Source organism: Drosophila willistoni, assembly GCF_018902025.1.
Source record: "Drosophila willistoni isolate 14030-0811.24 chromosome 2L unlocalized genomic scaffold, UCI_dwil_1.1 Seg196, whole genome shotgun sequence".
Taxonomy (NCBI): Eukaryota; Metazoa; Arthropoda; class Insecta; order Diptera; family Drosophilidae; genus Drosophila; species Drosophila willistoni.
Window position 1 is genome coordinate 815938 of NW_025814048.1, and position 17247 is coordinate 833184.

Sequence of the window (17247 nt, forward strand, 5' to 3'; positions counted from 1 at the left end):
TTTCTAATGAGCATATTCTATATATGCACGATTTAAATACAATATCGATACTATTAAATAAAACCAATTTGAACAAATCTTGCTTGCTTCATTTGAAATATTGTGTAATGGCGCCACAAAGCTGTAACAGTCAGCTGATGCTGTTCATTTTCTTCGATTTCATTGCGCATAATCGATATAAAAAACATTGTAAACAATCGACTAGTCGATAACAGTGTAAATTCACTCGCTCTCATACATACGAACATTCATATACACGCGCAGTTGGGAGAAATAATGTGCAAAATTGTATCAAAAAATCCATAGTGCATAATTTCTCGGGAAAATCGTGTAAAGAGTGTGGGTTAAATTGATCACAAACGAAATTGTTTATAGCTTAAAGCAAAGCAAGCATCGAATTGTCAAGAAAAGCCAGAAACGTGCGCAATTGCCATATATTTGTGTATAAGTGTATCAAAAGAGTGTATATATATATATACATGTATTATATATATATTTGTGGATGTGGATGTGTATGTGAGGAGTGTGAAAAAATATACCTAGCCGCCAACAAAACAGCAGCAGCAGTAGCAGCACAATTTCCATTTACCCCCCGCTGCCCTTCATATATAGAAAGAGTAAACGTAATCGCTGTCGACGTTTGCAGCAGCGCAGAGACAAGAAGGCATCCTTATTTCGTTTCCTGGCTTACTCTCTCTTGCTCTCTCTATGTGGATGCTGTCTGTGTTCCCGCCCCCGCTTTTGTAATGTTGTCCCACCAACCCCCCTCTTTTAAGAATCTTTCCAATTATGACGTACGGTGTTTAGAACAATAAAGTTGCTATCATTAAATCACAATTGGATACCTTTAAATAAATTCCGTCAAAGATTTAAAAAATCGAAAAATTCTCAAATCCAGCTATTTTTCCGTAGACCATACAAAAATACGTTTTGGGTATGTGTTAGTTACTGTGTGTGTTAGTGTGTTTTTAGATAATTTTGATGCAATTGGAAAAGTTTAAATCGCGTAAAAAGAAAATTGCCTAATGATCCTCTTGTTGGAATATATTTGAATACCAACAATAAAGAAGCGACATTACTACAAGAAGTTGCAAAATTGGCTTGAGGTCACTTGCAAGCACCTCAAAAACCATCCAATTTTCGACGAAATGCAGCCGGCGGGTAACAAAATGCACACAAACAGTGACATCTTTAAAATTTTGCAACAAAATGGCGCCCACACAGACATTCAGCAAGGATAATTAAGCAACAAGCCTCATCAGCATACCCATATCCTCACCCCACCCCATATCCTACACCTTCCCAGACAACCATCAATAAGCTGAGCTTCTTCCTGCGTGGCGCTCCACTTTTGGATGCTATTTATAAACAGTTTTTCAACCCGTATACATACACATGCACACATACAGATTCGGATTGGGATTGGGATTGTGCTGATGCTGCTGCTGTGTGATGTTTCCGTTAAATCTGCATAGTTCCGCTTCCGATTGAGTTGTTTAGTACAGCGCAGTCGCAGTATAGAGTCCATAGTGTTGATGACGATAATGATGATGTTCCACGTTCCACTTTAAATACACTTAACCACCGGGTATCCATTTATCCAGCAGGCAGCATCCACACATGTTGAGAAGCGTGCACTTGTCTGTTCTTGCTTATACACGGTTGTTCATCATATCTGTGTGTGTGTGTGTGTGTGTGTGTGTGTGTGTGTGTGTGTTTTGCCTGCTACGCCTACGTACATCAACTTCTTTACCAATCTCCTGGATTTTCCTTGAATTGTCATCAAACGTAATAAGTACCGTTTAATGTTAGCCTCTCTGTGGAAATGTTTGCACTCTCCACCGAAACACACTATCACCCACCACTACTCCCAGATGTTTAGAAAATGCACATTTCTTTGGCAACAAATAATATTTTCCTTGACGTTTCTCGGGGCATTGTTTATTTTGAGAAAATGCATTTGTAAAAGAAAAAGAAAATTGGAATTATATTTTACAAGTTGAATGTCAAATATTCCCCTCAGCATAATGTAACATTGTAAGAACGAAAAGGTCTATAATATCCTTTTCTCTTCTCTCTTTTTCCTGCTGATTTGCTTGAAAGTGTTAAATTTTGTTTATTTGTTGTACATTAAATACAATTGACCGCATTTTTAGTACGCCCACACACAGACACACACACACACACTTACACAGGGACAAGAAATTGCAACAAAGCGAAAGTGCAAAAAAGAAAATAACAGGATTTAAAAATAGCTGCGTTGATTAGTTTCAATATATGCACATATGTACATATGTATGTACGTATGTACATATGTACATGTGTATTTATAGGTTTTGAAGAGGACAAAATACTCTAAATTGAAGATATTTTACAGATGCGATGCCGCCAATAATATAAATATTGAAAGGCAAAAAGAAAGATTAGTTTTTACCTAACTTGATCACATCAAGATCGTAAGAGACTCCACACACACACACGCTCCAATATGACTCTGTCTTTGTATCACTTTCTCACGCTTTTTTATTCCCCCCAGTGTAAGAAAATAAGTGAACACGAACAAGCCGGCTCAGCAGGAGGTCAACGCAAAGCAAAAGGAATTAAAGATATACACAAATACATACATATATAAATTGTATTTGGCATTACGCATGAGATGTTGGGGGATGAGAAATGCCTTCGTGTCGGCAGCAGCAACTACGTCGTCGTCGATATCGATGCCTTATTCACCGCATCATCCGAGTCAGCAGCAAAAATCTAATAATTAAGTGAATATAATAAGTGAATAACAAGAATTTGTGTGTGCAAAAAGCTAAGGCAAAAAAAAAACAATTAATTTCCGAAAATTATAAGAAGTGCATCCGAAAGCGAACAAAAGATTTAAAAGGGCAAAATAAAAATAAAAGGTGTAAAATCAATTTGAATTTTCAAATAACAAAAAAACCACAACAAAACACGAGAAAATGAAGCGACGCAATGCAGATTACGGTAAACTGCGTCGACCAATGAAACGCAACAAAATTACAGAGGGCATGTACGGCAGGTGAGAAGAATAAGAGAAATTAATAGTATGATTAACATAGCAAATATTCTCTCTTTGGTCTGTTTTAATTGTATATTTTTTTTCTTATATGAGGCGTCAAAAGCAAACAAGACTTGTTGTTTCTATTTTTTTTATTTATTATTTATATGTTTGTTTACTTTTTAATTTGGTGGGTTTTATTTGTTGTTGCTTTATGATGATGATGTTATACATGAATTTATTTGGACGCTACTTGTTTTGAATTTTTGGCACTCTCTCTCTCTCTCTCGTTCTCCCTGGCTGCTAATCTCGTTTGACAGTTTTATTGAGTGATTGATGAGCGCGAAGGCCAATCCACTTATGCCTTTTAGGATCGGTTTTTGGCATTTACTGATATTTTGTTGACAATTTGATTTCTTTAATGACAAAAGGGAAATTGTCAACTAGATTTGTGTATCAAAATTACCCATTTTAATTAACAGCATTCAATAATTGACTTGGCGCAAAAGAATTTTTATTACACAGATTTCTCAATTTCTCGCTAAAATATTAATATTTTATATACATCCATATGTACATATTCACGAAGAGTTGACACAACTCTTCCAATCCTTATAGGAAATTATAACACTAAACTTCGCTATACAATTAAACAACGATAATTTAATCATATTTTCATGGTAAATCCAAAATCAAATTGGTCCCTTGATAAATAGATTGTTTGCAATTAAAGAAAACAATTTTATGTAAATAAAAAAACAATTTTAATTCGTAAAAAGTTTAATCAGTGGCGTAGCAACGGGGGACCCTTTTTTAACCCGAATCGAGCTCTGTAAGGGAACCAAATTACAGATATTTAGAATTTGTAAGATATTGAAAACCTAAATTTGGTCCCCCTATACGCCGATCAACTCTCAACGCAACTTCTTTATGGATGGCATCCAAAATTTCTCATCACTACTCGATTTATTTAGGTTTTTTTTTTTAATATGTTTGGGACTTTTTTTTCTTTCTATGGTTAAATTAAGTATACGCCACCATGATGCATTGCCTAATGTTGTTCTCATTCCCTGTTGCAGCACAACGGTTTTATATATGAAATTTCTAATTCTATGGGCCATAGTGATGGTTGCTGATTTTATGTTTATGTTCCGCTTCGAGTTCTTATGGCCATTTTGGCTGTTATTACGCTCTGTGCACGATTCTTTCAAATACAAGGGCCTGGTAAGTCAGAAATTAATAAAAATACAAACGCGTTAACAATGATAAAAACCAAACACGAAATCCTTTTTGCAGGCATTCTCCGTACTTTTCGTGTGCATAGCGATTACATCGGATTTGGTGTGTCTATTTTTCATACCAGTTCACTGGCTACTCTTTTTGGCCAGCACATATGTCTGGGTGCAGTATGTGTGGCATACAGGTAAGTACAATATGAATGACTCTTGTTCTGGTTTAATTTGTGCCTTAACATATCTCTACTCTTTGTATTTTTTTTTATAGATAAGGGCATTTGTTTGCCAACCATAATTCTGTGGATGTTATTTGTCTACCTTGAGGTGGGCATACGATGGAAAGATAGTCGCCATATGCCGCATTTGGATCTTTGTCGGCCCTTCGCTGCGCATTGGTAAGTTAAGAATAGAGAGCTCGATATTGCAAACATGCAGTGTAATAATATACGTCTTGTTCTAGCATTGGGTATCCGGTTGTCACGCTTGGATTTGGCTTTAAAAGCTACGTGGGCTACCGTATGCGTCAGCGCAAGCAACGTGAAGTGGCTAAAGAGAATGAATTTTATATGCAATTACTGCAGCAGGCTCTGCCCGCTGAGGAGGCCAGCGATGAGACTGCCGCGACGACGTCGACGACAACAACTGCCGCCACTACCAATGCCAATGCCAACTCTTCCACAGTGGCGATGGCCAATGGTTCGGCTACTATAGGAGTCGCCGCCGCCGCAGCATTAACCTCTTCATCATCAGTAGTTGGACAGGCAAATGGCATTTTAGTCACAGCACAAAATCATCATGAGCATCATCTTAACAGCAGCAGCAGCGGCGGCGCCGGCGCCAATAGCACGACGAGCAATAGTACTCATCATCATCAGCATCATCATCATCATCAGCAACAGCAACAGAGCAACAGCAGTAGTAATAACAATAACAATATCAAGGATAATGCTACAAATGACACAAATCATACCACTACTGCAGCAGCGGGTACGCCATCGTCCTCGTCTTCAGCGAAGCATCAACAGTCGACAGCAGCAGCAGCAGCAGCGGCAGCAACAGCATCAGCAACAACAACAGGTGCCACATTAACTTCAAATTATTCAACAGGATTTGCCAAAGTCTACCGTTCATCTATTTCTACTCTACTACTTTCCGCCTGTGGTTCACCACTTGGACCACTTGGCATTGGCGATATTGATGGTGGTTTTGTTGGTGGTTGTTGTGGTGGTAAAATAATGTTTTATGCTGCTTTCCTTAACTTACTCGAATTATGGATAAATTATTACTAACAATTCAGTATTTAACAACAAATTCACATAAAATGAAGGTCGCCTCAAAGTCCAAACTATTAAGAAGTTTTCGATCCTCGTTGTCTTCATAAAAAAATAAAAGAAATATAGTCAGGACTTGTTTACAATTTCAAAACGAAATTAATTTCAGACTTTTTTATACAATTTTATTTAAAGAGCTATTTAAAATTGTTCTAAATCAATTGCAATTTTGGTTATTCATTGGTTTGTAAAACCTCTAAAAACATCTCAAAGCAGAGAAACACTTAAAATATAAAATAAAATATATATGATAAATATTTTTGGGCAGATGAAAAATGTAGAATTTGACTAGAATCATCACATTTAACTAAGAATTATGACTTTCATTGGGCGTTGTTTTCATTCGAGAAACAGAAATATGTGATAAAGCGAGCGTAATTCATTTGCAATCTTTTAATCCAAGAGATGCTGGAGACTTACTAATTATCGTCAGCATAAAACTTTTCATACCGCACACCTGCACAACAAACACACTTACACACAAATAAAGGCATTAATCATGATCATATTACCCGCTACTAGTCTTACCCTTTTTACGATTTTATGTGCTTTAAAGTTGTGTCCATAAGAAGTATACATAATTATCTGTGTTTATTTACAGCCAATGGACATGCTGGAGGCGGTGGTTCCAGAAATCATCGCCGTAGTATGGACAAGGAAAAACATCGGAATAAAGGCAGCAGCGCTGAGGCGGATAATAATAAAAATAATAGTAACTATCACCAGGTAGATACCAATACAGGATCCGCCACAACGTCAGCAGCCACAACCAGTAACAGTAAGGATAAAGATAAGGAGAAGTCAGACTGGGATTGTAGCAATAGCAACTATCCACAACAACAGCATCAACAACAAGGTGCAAAGGATAAGCAGGGTAAGTCCATGCATTGAACATACGTGATATTGTGAAATCTATTGTTCTTTATTTCCATGCAGAGAAAAAGGCTTCCAGTTCGGTATCCAATGGCAATGTTGTGCAAATTGATCCAGAGGAAACATCTGCTCCAGAGCCAACTCCACAAGTAGTGGAAAAGGCTACAAAGAGTGAGTTCAATTACTTTAAGGTATTTCGATATATTGGCTTTCCATTAACTTAGACTTCAACGATTTAAATAAGCTAAAGGTTTCACGTTCTTTTGCTGTGTTAAATGAATTTATAGCTAATGTGTATTCATTTTACTTTCTACTCTAGGTCGTCGGAATCGCGGCAAAAAGGACAATCATAATAGTCAGCAGCAGCAGCATCAACAACAACAACAACAACAAAAGGACAAAGAGCAATCATCGAGCAACAGTAGTAACAACAATAACAATAGCAATACAAACAACAATAATAATAACGATGCCAGCTCAGTATCTTCTTCAGCCAGCTCGACAACATCCTCTAGCAACTCCACCTCCAATACTAATAATAATAATAATAGCAAGAATGCCATCATCTCACAATTAGCCAGCAAAGTGGTATCGAAAATCTGTGAAACATGCCTCAAACTGGAAGCCGACGTGAAAAAATATCGTGCCGAGATCAGTCATATGAAACAGATCGAAAACGAGTTGCGTCAAAAGTTAGATGTTAATCTAACAAGCAAATCACTACTCCAGGCCAAGCAAAAGGAATGCGATGAGCTTGAGAAACGTGTCCAAGAGCAAACAAATACCCGACATACGGATATGCTTTGCTTGCAATCCGTGGAGAGACGACTGCATGAGGAGCGAAGACAAAAACAATCGCTCGATGCACAATTGGCTAATGAGAAAAAGGCACGCAAGGCAGCTGAAGAGAAGGCCGCTCGTCCTGAATGCAGTGCCCAGTGCAAGCAGAGACGCCAACAAATGGATGAGGAACTAAAACGTTTGCGGCAAGAACTAAAGCAAACGGAAGAGGCTAAGCAACTGGCCGTGGACCATGGTCGAAAGTTCGAGCAAGAGGTAATAATTTGAAGGAATCAATAAGAATTTGCAATTTCAGAACCCTTTTCGATCTTTTTTCAGTATCATATGCTGGAATCAGAGATGCGTAATCGTGAAGCGTCACAATCGGACACCGAATTGCTAATGAATGCCCTTGCCACAATGCAGGATAAGAATAAAATATTGGAGAAAAATCTATCCGCAGAGACGAGAGTTAAGCTGGACTTGTTCTCGGCTCTCGGAGCAGCTAAGCGACAACTGGAAATATCCGACTGTAAATAAACCTCTGCGGGAAAAATTTCCTAAAGACTTTCAAAATTGTATCTTGTGCCTGAGTAATCAAAAATATTTTTCTTTTTCTTTTTTTAAGGTAATCGCCGCTCTAAGGAGGATGAGGTCATTGATCTCAAGGCCAAAATTGCCCAATTGTTGGCTGTAATGCCCGACAGCATGTGCATGAACACCGGTTCAGCTAGTAGCATGTTGCGCATGAATGACACGCCTCCATTGCAATCAGGACCCGGTCCCGCATCGCCGTTGCTTAGCCTCAGTGCTGCAGGACAAGACAACAACTCAGTTTCAAGTATTCAGTTTAGTAAGTAGCAGCATTTGATTGCAATTAGTTGATAATTCATTGAGTGTTCTCTTAATATTCTAGGCGGCGGCATGTCTTTGCATCAACAGCAGCATCAGGTGCCCGTATCCCAGCAACAGCAGCAACAAATGGTGCCAGTGAGTGTAGCAGCTGCTCTCCAGGTGGCTGCTGCAAATGTTAATGGTGGTGTCTCCACTTTAGATCCTAATGCCAGTGTTTACACGCCCAAGGCCGGTAACATGATGGTTGTCTCGCCGGTTGGGATGAATCCCAATGGCACGGATGCCTGACGCCAGCAGCAACAGCCGCAGCAGCAGCAACAGTCGTCGTCCTCACATTTGCATCTGAGACGGCAAGTTTGATGAGATTATTATACTTTATATGATGAGAATAAAAAGCAAATGAACAGATGATAAGCCAGGATCAGGAGTTTCAAAGGATCGAAGTCGTTTGCCTATCTGAATGTCCGTAATAAGCATAAGCAGTTTTCTTTCCACACACCGACACACACACACACACACACCTACACTCCTACAATCACCACACATAAACATACCGCTCATTTAAGAGTACACTGACTAAAAAGCAGATGATTAACCAGTTTTCTTTTTACTTCAATCCAACAATTTGGCATTCCACCAACATTAAGAAATTGCAATACCAAAAATAGTCACAGTCATACACAAAACAAAAACAACCACTCAGACACCCACCACATTAAGAAATTGTAAAACAAAACATTGAGATTCATTAAAACTCAGACATACACACATTCTCAATCTATGTCCCCACATTCTCAATCTTCCTTCCCTCTCCAAGAAACGAGTCCTTTTACTTTAACAAAGAATACTGATTTGAATGAATTTCTAAGAATAATAACACAAAAACGAAAAAAAAAAAAGGAAATTTGTATTTTGTATAAACTGATGATGCAAATCCTGACCAACTACTACTACTACCACCTAACGAATCAACCTTTATGATACGATATATTATATACTATATATTTTATTTACCGAAACGCTGTGAGAGAAGTTGCTGGACCAGCCCTAAGTGATGATGGCCCTTGGTCCATAATAGTGTGGGGATGTCAAAAGGGTGTCATCCTCCATTTTCGCCAAGGAATTTATATATTAATGAAGTCTGCTCCCTTGATTTATATTATCTCATTAAATTATTTTTTGTTATTAAAAAAAAACACACACCACATACATACACACACACACACAACCTTAAATTGTATGGTTTAATTTAGAATTAACTACTATTATTTCTTCTTAATTTGAAAACAAAAACGAGAAACAGTTCATACAATTATTCTCTTTTTAAGTTTTAATTTATTTTTTGTTTAATAATTTTGGTGTTCCTAAGAAAAAAGAAAACAAAAACAAGAACTAATTGAAAAACCAACGCTTAAGTTTAATTGCGAACGAAAAGTGAAACGTCGATCGACTATTTTGTTTAATAATAATAAGTATAATAATAAAAAAAAAAGTAAAAATAACAAGCTTTCCGCTACGTTAAGCTAGAACATATTATTCTGTATTCTTATTTTATTTATTTTATTCTTGGTTTATTTAATTTGTGTTTTATATTTTGGTTTTTCCTAAATTTACGTCTATTTCGGCTATTAATAATGACAAGCACATTATTACTGCGTTTTTGACAGGACGTGAGTTCACATGCCAAATATGATATTTATCGAGAACATATATTCATTTCATAGACTGTCAAATTATTTGCTTTGGGTTTCCAATAGGAGCTTGGGCATCTTGCGTCAACGTTCAATACAGTCAGTCACACAAAACGAAAAATAGTAGAGAAACCAATTGGATAACAAAAAAAAACAACAAATAATTCATTTAAAAAAAGATTCGGGTAATTCCTGCAGCATTTCAAAATGTTCTTTGATGTGCTCTATGTGGTGCTGTCCTCCATGTCAAGTGCCACATATAATATAGTGGCAGCGGTTTGGAAAATCGAAGGTAAGATATCAAATATATGTATTATCCTTTCATCCATTCATAATAGACCTGCCCAATTCTACACAGAGGCTTCAATTCACTTCATGATGACTTGTTTTTTGTTCGGATTGCGTTTGGTATGCCATCCTGTGCTGATTTTGCCCATGCTTATTGGTGCGTTCTATACTCTACGCAATTTTTGGCAACGTCGTCGCCGACCTTTAAGCGGTATTTCGGATGGATGTGCTTTAACCACCAATGTCATGTCACCCAATCCACGGCCTTTTGGACGCAGCCCACGCCTACGTTCCTATCGCAGTCTGGGCAATAACACAACTCGCAGCTATGACAGCTTTGATGGATCTGAAGAGGAGCGCCCTTTGAATTAAATGATCCAAGTTTATATATTTACTATCACATATAAGAAATTTGTCCGGACTAGTTGTTTTTATTGACATGATTTTGCGTTTTTTAAGGGACAGTTGGCGAATATATTTTGAGTTACACGAAACATACAAGAGCTAAAATTCTAACTAGTTATGTGCTTAATTAAAATACTGTACAGTCTTTACTCCTGAATCCTGCGTGCTCATGTGTGTCTTATTGTTTAATGAAATCCAATTTACGTAGAGCTTCCCTCACCTTTAGCAATATACAACTGCTTGAAGATTGTGTAGTAAGACTGGCTAAATGTTGCATATATTTATCGACATTATCGACATTTACACCATCAGGTTCCAGTGCCGGCATACCAGGAATACTCAAGGCCATGGCCAATTTAGCGCGCAAACTCTTCAAATATGCATCCAAACGTTGATTCTCCTCCTTTAGCTCCTTTACCTCGGACATGACCTTAGCATATCCCGCCTTTGTATTATCTACATGCTGCTCCAGTACGGCGTTTTGTTGTTCAAGATCTGTTTTAGTTTTACGCAGCAAACGCAGCTCATTTTCTGTGCTGCGATTGTGCTCGAGGAACTCGTTGGTATAGATGGGTATTTCGCCAGCTGGAAAAGATCTTGGAACCAGAACCGATGACTGTGCTGGCGGTGGTGGTGGCGGCGGTGGTGTCGGTGAACGACGTTTTACTTGTGCCAAGGGTATGTCGTCGGGATCTGGCTCACTTGGCCTTTTGTTGGCTCCTGATTTGGTTTGTTTTTTCATTTTCAGATCACCTTTGGAGGATTTTGTGGTTTCCACTTTGTTGGCCTTCTTTGCCTTGACCAGCTCTTTGGCCACAATTTCGGGGTGTTCCTTAAAGAACATTTGAAGCTGCTCTTGATATCTAAAAATAAAAATAAATGAAATTCAAAACCATATTTGACCACGGGTCTTTGATTTATATTAACATGGCTTTATCCTTGGCAGCTGCTTCCATGTACGGTGCCTTCTTCTCTTCGGTTAGTTGATGCCATTCCTCACCAATGATCTTGGTATGCTCTAGTGCTGTTCGCTGAGGTTGCTCTTTCCTTAGTTGTTCACGACGATCATTCATAAAGCGAACATAACCATTTAGGGGCATCTTTGGGGCTCCAGCTACATTGATTCGTCGCTGGGTAAGCTTTTTTAGCTTGGTATCCAAATCAGTGTCAGAGCGACGTCCTTTGGCTCCTTTTTTACCCTTTCCAGCTCCCGAGGCACTTGTCTTCTTATCGTTTTCGTCCACATCCACATCATTAGGGGCAGACTCAGTAGTCTCTGCAGTGGTATCCAGCGAGGGTGACTTCAAAACCGGAACATTACTTTTCGCCAGATCATCTTCGGCTCGGTCCGTTGCAGAAGGAGCAACTTCGTCCTTATCTTTGACCAATTCCACAGGCTCGGCCATGGCTCTAAGCTGAAAACCAATTAGTTAAATTTTGTTTAAATTTTGAAACCGTGATTAAATAAATAATTTGTTTTTGTCAATCTGTCTATCTAGTTTTTCTATCGAATCTATCGAACTTATCGAAACTATCGAATCCCATTTGCTGTTAATATTTTTTTTTTGGTATTTTAGGACATTGCATACTTTTGGGATTGTTCCTATAAAAAAAAAATTATGTTCGGCTAGTTTAAATACAACGCGCCAAAAATTGTGCGGATATGAGATTCAGGTAAGAAATATAATTTTAAAGAGAAACATCAGACGGCTTGATAAAATTACGTTTTCTATATATCTTTTAACATTTTAATTGTTTTGGATTTAGAGCGGCTTTTTGTTTTTTTTGTTGTCAAACGTATATTTTTCAACCAAGATAAAAAATTGCGTTGGATTTTATTCCCATTTGGACATCTTTACATCCCTCCCTAAGCTGTTTAAGTTAATGCGTCATCTGCCCATGTTTATAAATGATTTCATAATCTTATCTGTTTGTAAGTCACGCCATTTTTTGCGATTTGCAGTATTTCCCAAGTGACACCACTTTTATGGCCTGATATTTCAGTTGAATAAGGACAATTTGATATTGGGTGTTTTTGAATATATTTGAATTATATTCTTTTTTTAGAATGTTTTTTTTTCTCATTTACCGATAACTTTTTTTTTGTTTTGTTTTTTGAGCACAGTGAATAATTACAGACAAGTGTTAAATATAAATGGTAATCTTAAATACAAGCTTAGCTCAGTGTGATTAAATATCAATTCGTATCCATACATATATATGTGATATATAAATATAGAAAAGCCTTTTATGACAATACAAATTCTATACAAAACTTAACAATAATTACAGATATATATAAAGAGAGATAGAGAATGTATACCTATTTTCAATTTGAAAAATAAAATCGAATTTAAATTAAACTGGGAAACAGTTCATCAAAACCACTTTGCCATGGAAAGTCCTCATCGGCTGTCGGCAAAGTCAGATCCGCTCTGTGTGATGTGGGTGAGCCCATTATCGACTCATAGCCATGATCTGAAATGGCCGAATGTGAGTTGAGAGACATTGCCGGTGATCTGGCCAGTGGCGAAATTGCTTTAATCGTACGCGACGGGCAAAGAAAATCTGGTATATTATCAAAAGTATTCTCAATATCTGAATCATCATCGTCTGTATCTGGTGTGGCATTCATAACATTGAGATAGACCTGTGAGGGCGATGTCGCTGGCGGAGCACATTTCATCATCATAACAGTGTCCTCATCATCCATGTCGTCTTCGACAGCGGTAATACCCTCACAGTAAATCTCCTCAACGGCCTCGTTAACGGGCACTGCATCACCATCCATAACAATTGTAATGGAATTTGTTTTGGCATCATATGTGCCATAGACTGTATCTGGGGGGGTGGGGGTGGTACTAGTGCTGGGGCACGAGGCAATTTCCGCTTTTATCGTTGCTGCCTGCTCTACATTTCCATTTATATTTAACACTTGCATGTTCGTCATGCTCTGTGTGCTTATCGCTTTTACTTCCTTGCTTTCTAAGCCATCAATTCTATGCCCGCTGGATTCCAGGCACTTTGCTGTGGTCCCCACCATTGATCTAGACAATCGCTCTTGGTTGCCTGCATCTTGGGGAGCAATTTCATCGCATGCTCGAGAGTCTGTTTCAAGGACTTCTGCGAGTAGAGTTTCGGCCAGCTCTTCAAGCCTTCGGGCATCGAACTCTTCGTCGTCGACGAGAAGCATGTCTTGTAGAGTAGGCAGAGAGCCACAATCCTCCACAGAGAGGCCATAGTTCGTGTGCGTTTCAACTCCAGTTTCAGTTCCCCTATCAGCGAACGCGCTGACGACTGTGTGTCCACCAGTTGTGTTAAACCCTGCGGCAGAGGGTCAGCATTATAATTGGATGCTGCAGATCCAAGGTTTGTGGACGCACAGCCCTCAGCGCCTAAGCTGACTGGTGAGCTGATACCGTTGCTGTTAGCGTTGACTTTGGCTTGTTGCTGCTTCTTCATTTCGGCCAATTCCTGGCGCATTTGCTCCATCTCTGCATCAAGCTTTTGATTCTTTGATAGAAGCGCCTCGTTGATGGCCTGTAGACTTTCGCATTTGTTTTGCAATATTTCTGTTTTGTCTGTTAATTCTTTGATTTCGTAATCCATTTCCTCCATGCGAGCCTTTTTGCGGTCACGTGATGTTTGTGCGGCCACACGGTTCTTTAGCTTCCTGTAAGGTAACCACAAACAATTAGTAAATATAAAAAAACAACTTTCTCCTCTTATCCCTCCTTCTGACTTACTTTCTCTGGACTTTCTCCTCCCACGTAAGGTGGTCCAGGCGACGTTTCTTGGCCTTGGGTGCCTGCACCTGCACCACCTCCATTTGATCTTCATCCATCACCGACGATGATGACGCATATCCCGAACTTGAATGTGTAGGCGAGGGGACTCCACCTCCACTCTTTAGTAGCGCAGCTACTGCGGGGGCGGGTCCAGGCCTAAGTTTAGGCAATGTAACAAATACCGAATTTGCTGTTGTTGTTGCTGGTGGTGCCATGTTGTAAAAATATTTCCGTTTTCGATTAAATAAAATCCGTTCCAGTAAAAGTTAATTAAAATTGCATTATTATTGATTTTTCAAGAGGTTGGAAAAACTAATTCCGTGTTGTGTTGTGTTGTGTTCGCACGGCCCTCTGATATTTATCTGATTGTGATAATTTTTTGTTTTTAGTTTAGTGCCTTCATCTGCATCTTCTGTCTCGCGCTACTTAATCGCTCTACAATATTTGCCTGCTTCATGACCAACTTATTGCTTTGCTTTTCTCACGCAATTTCTCCTTTAAACTTTGTAATTCTACGTGGTTCAAAATTGTGAAAAGCTGACGTGGCTGAATTTGGTTGGTGTTAGTGCTGGGAGTTCCCTCGTTTCATCCATATCGACACTATCGATTAATTCTCAGCTCTTTTTGGTGTATCGCCAGCTATCGATTACGATTACGATAATATTAGAATATCGATACATATCGATATACTATCGGAAAATCCCACACTACCAGTTTGCGAATACCGAGCAAAACAAAATAGAAAAATCTGTAAATTGCGAGGACCTGAAGTGCGCGAAGATAGGGAAAGTAACAAGTGGGGGACGCCGCAGAGTCCGGCACCTGCAACTACATAAAGAGTCCACAATTCATTATTTTAAATCACAATTTAAATAACCTGGTTAAATGTTGCGAGTACTGGCCCCAAAACGACCGGCTTTTCTGGTGGGCAGTAAAGTCGATATTTTTCAATTGGAATCAAATAGCCGGCTTTCCAATTATTCTCAAAGATCTGTACGACGCCACAATACTGAGGCCCATGAACAGCTTAGCTCGCGCCAAAGGGCCTGGCAAGTTGCCAGAGAGCGGTATAAGAACTATGAGCACATTCATTACAGTTCGGTCGTAGAAACAGGGCTTATACCAAAAAAACCATCTTCAAGTGCATCCTCCCGCTTATCATTGCCCAACCCCAACTGGCTCGAGGATTACGAGTTCTATGCGGGCAATGCCAAATCCCCAGATGGTTCAGAGGATAAATCAATAGCTTCATCATCAGTGCCTTGCAGTGGATGTGGCGCACACCTGCATTGTCATAACTCTTCGTATCCGGGCTATATACCAAGTGAAATATTTAAAGGACGCACAGAGACTGAGTTGCGAACGATTGTTTGCAAACGTTGCCATTTTCTTAAACATTATAACCTGGCCCTGGATGTGGAGGTGCCTTCGTCTTCTTATGTGGATACGATTTCTCGAATTCAAGACAAATTTGCGTTGGCAATTGTTTTGGTCGATTTACTGGATTTCCCCAGCTCCATTTGGCCAGGCATGTTGCGCGTTTTGGGTTCAAAACGTCCTGTTTTTTTGGTGGGCAATAAAGTCGATCTTCTGCCGCGAGACTCCAATAGCTATATGAATCATGTACGGAGTTGCTTGACGCAGGAATTCATTAAACATGGAGGTGGCCAAGGCATGAATATCAAACATGTTAGCTTAATCTCTGCCAAGACAGGCTACGGAATTGAGGAACTCATCACTCAACTGCACAAAATATGGGCCTACAAGGGCGATGTCTATCTTCTTGGCTGCACGAATGTGGGCAAAAGTACATTATTCAACATTCTGCTTAATTCCGACTACTGCCGTCCGGAGGCTAGCGATTTGGTGGCCAAGGCAACAACTTGTCCATGGCCAGGTACCACACTTAAACTTCTAAGATTTCCCATCCTGCGTCCATCTGACCTAAGGGTCTATCAACGCTTTCAGCGCCTGTTCTCCGAACGGGGACAGCGAGCGGCCATGGAGAAGCTGCGCCGGGATCAGGCCAAAGAAAGCAAAGGCAACACTTCAGCTGCCCAGCCAATGGCCGTAGTTGGACGCACGTTTGATCGCAGAAATGTGGTCAACGATGTGTTTGCCATGTCATCTGGCGTTAAGCCGGTAACAACATTAAATGAACGACGGGCAGAATATCGGGAAGCACGTTGGGTCTACGATACACCCGGGGTAATGCAGCCAGATCAACTAACTCCTCTTTTGACCACTGAGGAGCTAACGTTACTTCAACCAAAAAAGATGATACGGCCTCGCGCATTTCGTGTGAGACCAAATATGAGTCTCATGCTAGGTGGACTAGCACGTTTTGATCTCTTGGATTGTTTAAGTGACGAAAGACAATTAGAATATTTAAAAGTTATTGTATTTGCTTCGGAGGAACTGCCACTGCTTATAGTGGATACCGCGCATGCGGAAACGGTTTACCAAAGATATCTAGGAACTGAGCTTTTGGGTCTGCCTATTTCTGGACAGGACGCAGGTGACGCGGAACGAATCAAAAGATGGCCCGGCCTACAGTGTCAGGATACTGATATTGTAATTACCAATAGTGAGAGAAATGTTGGAAAGCTTAGTTGTGATATTACTTTAAGCTCGGCGGGTTGGATTGGACTACTAATGCCCTCAAATTCAGAGTGCCTTCTTCGAGCTTGGACACCACTGGCCGCTGGTGTATATGTGCGAAAACCTGCTCTCGTTCCTCTTGCCGATCGTCTGGTGGGCAAACATATACGTTACTCGCTAGCATATAACACATCAAAACCGTTTGTGTTTCAAAAATAAATAAATCGAAATGTTTTAAAAGTTTATTTTCAAATTGTTGACCAACTGGTTTCGATTTGACAGTGTTGCAAAGCGCTACTGATCGTGCGTCAAACTGTAATTGAACCGAAATTTAATTTCACACAAAAAAACCCAAAACAAAATATATTCTTTCATTTC

At 39.4% G+C, this 17247-nt stretch overlaps 5 protein-coding genes across 7 annotated transcripts; 3 read left to right on the top strand and 2 right to left on the bottom strand.

The window, feature by feature from the left end:
• The first annotated feature begins 234 nt into the window (after positions 1–234).
• Positions 235–9629, top strand: LOC6639835 (macoilin). Of its 3 annotated transcripts, none has more exons than XM_002062790.4 (12): positions 235–339; positions 2537–3043; positions 4102–4246; positions 4319–4445; positions 4526–4652; positions 4718–5484; positions 6190–6462; positions 6525–6632; positions 6781–7517; positions 7581–7773; positions 7870–8094; positions 8158–9629. In XM_002062790.4, exons 2-12 carry the CDS (start codon positions 2964–2966, stop codon positions 8382–8384), a joined length of 3009 nt encoding a protein of 1002 aa, XP_002062826.3. In that variant the 5' UTR covers positions 235–339; positions 2537–2963; the 3' UTR covers positions 8385–9629. The 3 variants fall into 3 exon arrangements, with proteins under 3 accessions (XP_002062826.3, XP_023037601.1, XP_046865949.1); XM_023181833.2 differs by having other exon boundaries at positions 236–339; positions 4718–5334; XM_047009993.1 differs by lacking the exon at positions 235–339 and adding an exon at positions 351–419.
• A 214-nt stretch (positions 9630–9843) lies between these two features.
• LOC6639834 lies at positions 9844–10496 on the top strand. The gene is made up of 2 exons (XM_002062789.4): positions 9844–10079; positions 10146–10496. Exons 1-2 carry the CDS (start codon positions 9995–9997, stop codon positions 10445–10447), a joined length of 387 nt encoding a protein of 128 aa, XP_002062825.1. The 5' UTR covers positions 9844–9994; the 3' UTR covers positions 10448–10496.
• Positions 10487–11973, bottom strand: LOC6639833 (high mobility group protein 20A). Its single transcript, XM_002062788.4, has 2 exons — positions 11408–11973; positions 10487–11343 (listed from the first exon to the last, which is right to left on the bottom strand). The coding sequence occupies exons 1-2, from the start codon at positions 11884–11886 to the stop codon at positions 10659–10661; spliced, it is 1164 nt and encodes a 387-aa protein (XP_002062824.1). The 5' UTR covers positions 11887–11973; the 3' UTR covers positions 10487–10658.
• A 532-nt stretch (positions 11974–12505) lies between these two features.
• Positions 12506–14832, bottom strand: LOC6639831. Its single transcript, XM_023181804.2, has 3 exons — positions 14227–14832; positions 13833–14153; positions 12506–13800 (listed from the first exon to the last, which is right to left on the bottom strand). Exons 1-3 carry the CDS (start codon positions 14481–14483, stop codon positions 12834–12836), a joined length of 1545 nt encoding a protein of 514 aa, XP_023037572.1. The 5' UTR covers positions 14484–14832; the 3' UTR covers positions 12506–12833.
• A 142-nt stretch (positions 14833–14974) lies between these two features.
• Positions 14975–17114, top strand: LOC6639830 (nitric oxide-associated protein 1). Its single transcript, XM_002062785.3, has one exon. It carries the CDS (start codon positions 15154–15156, stop codon positions 17086–17088), a length of 1935 nt encoding a protein of 644 aa, XP_002062821.1. The 5' UTR covers positions 14975–15153; the 3' UTR covers positions 17089–17114.
• Positions 17115–17247: the final 133 nt, after the last annotated feature.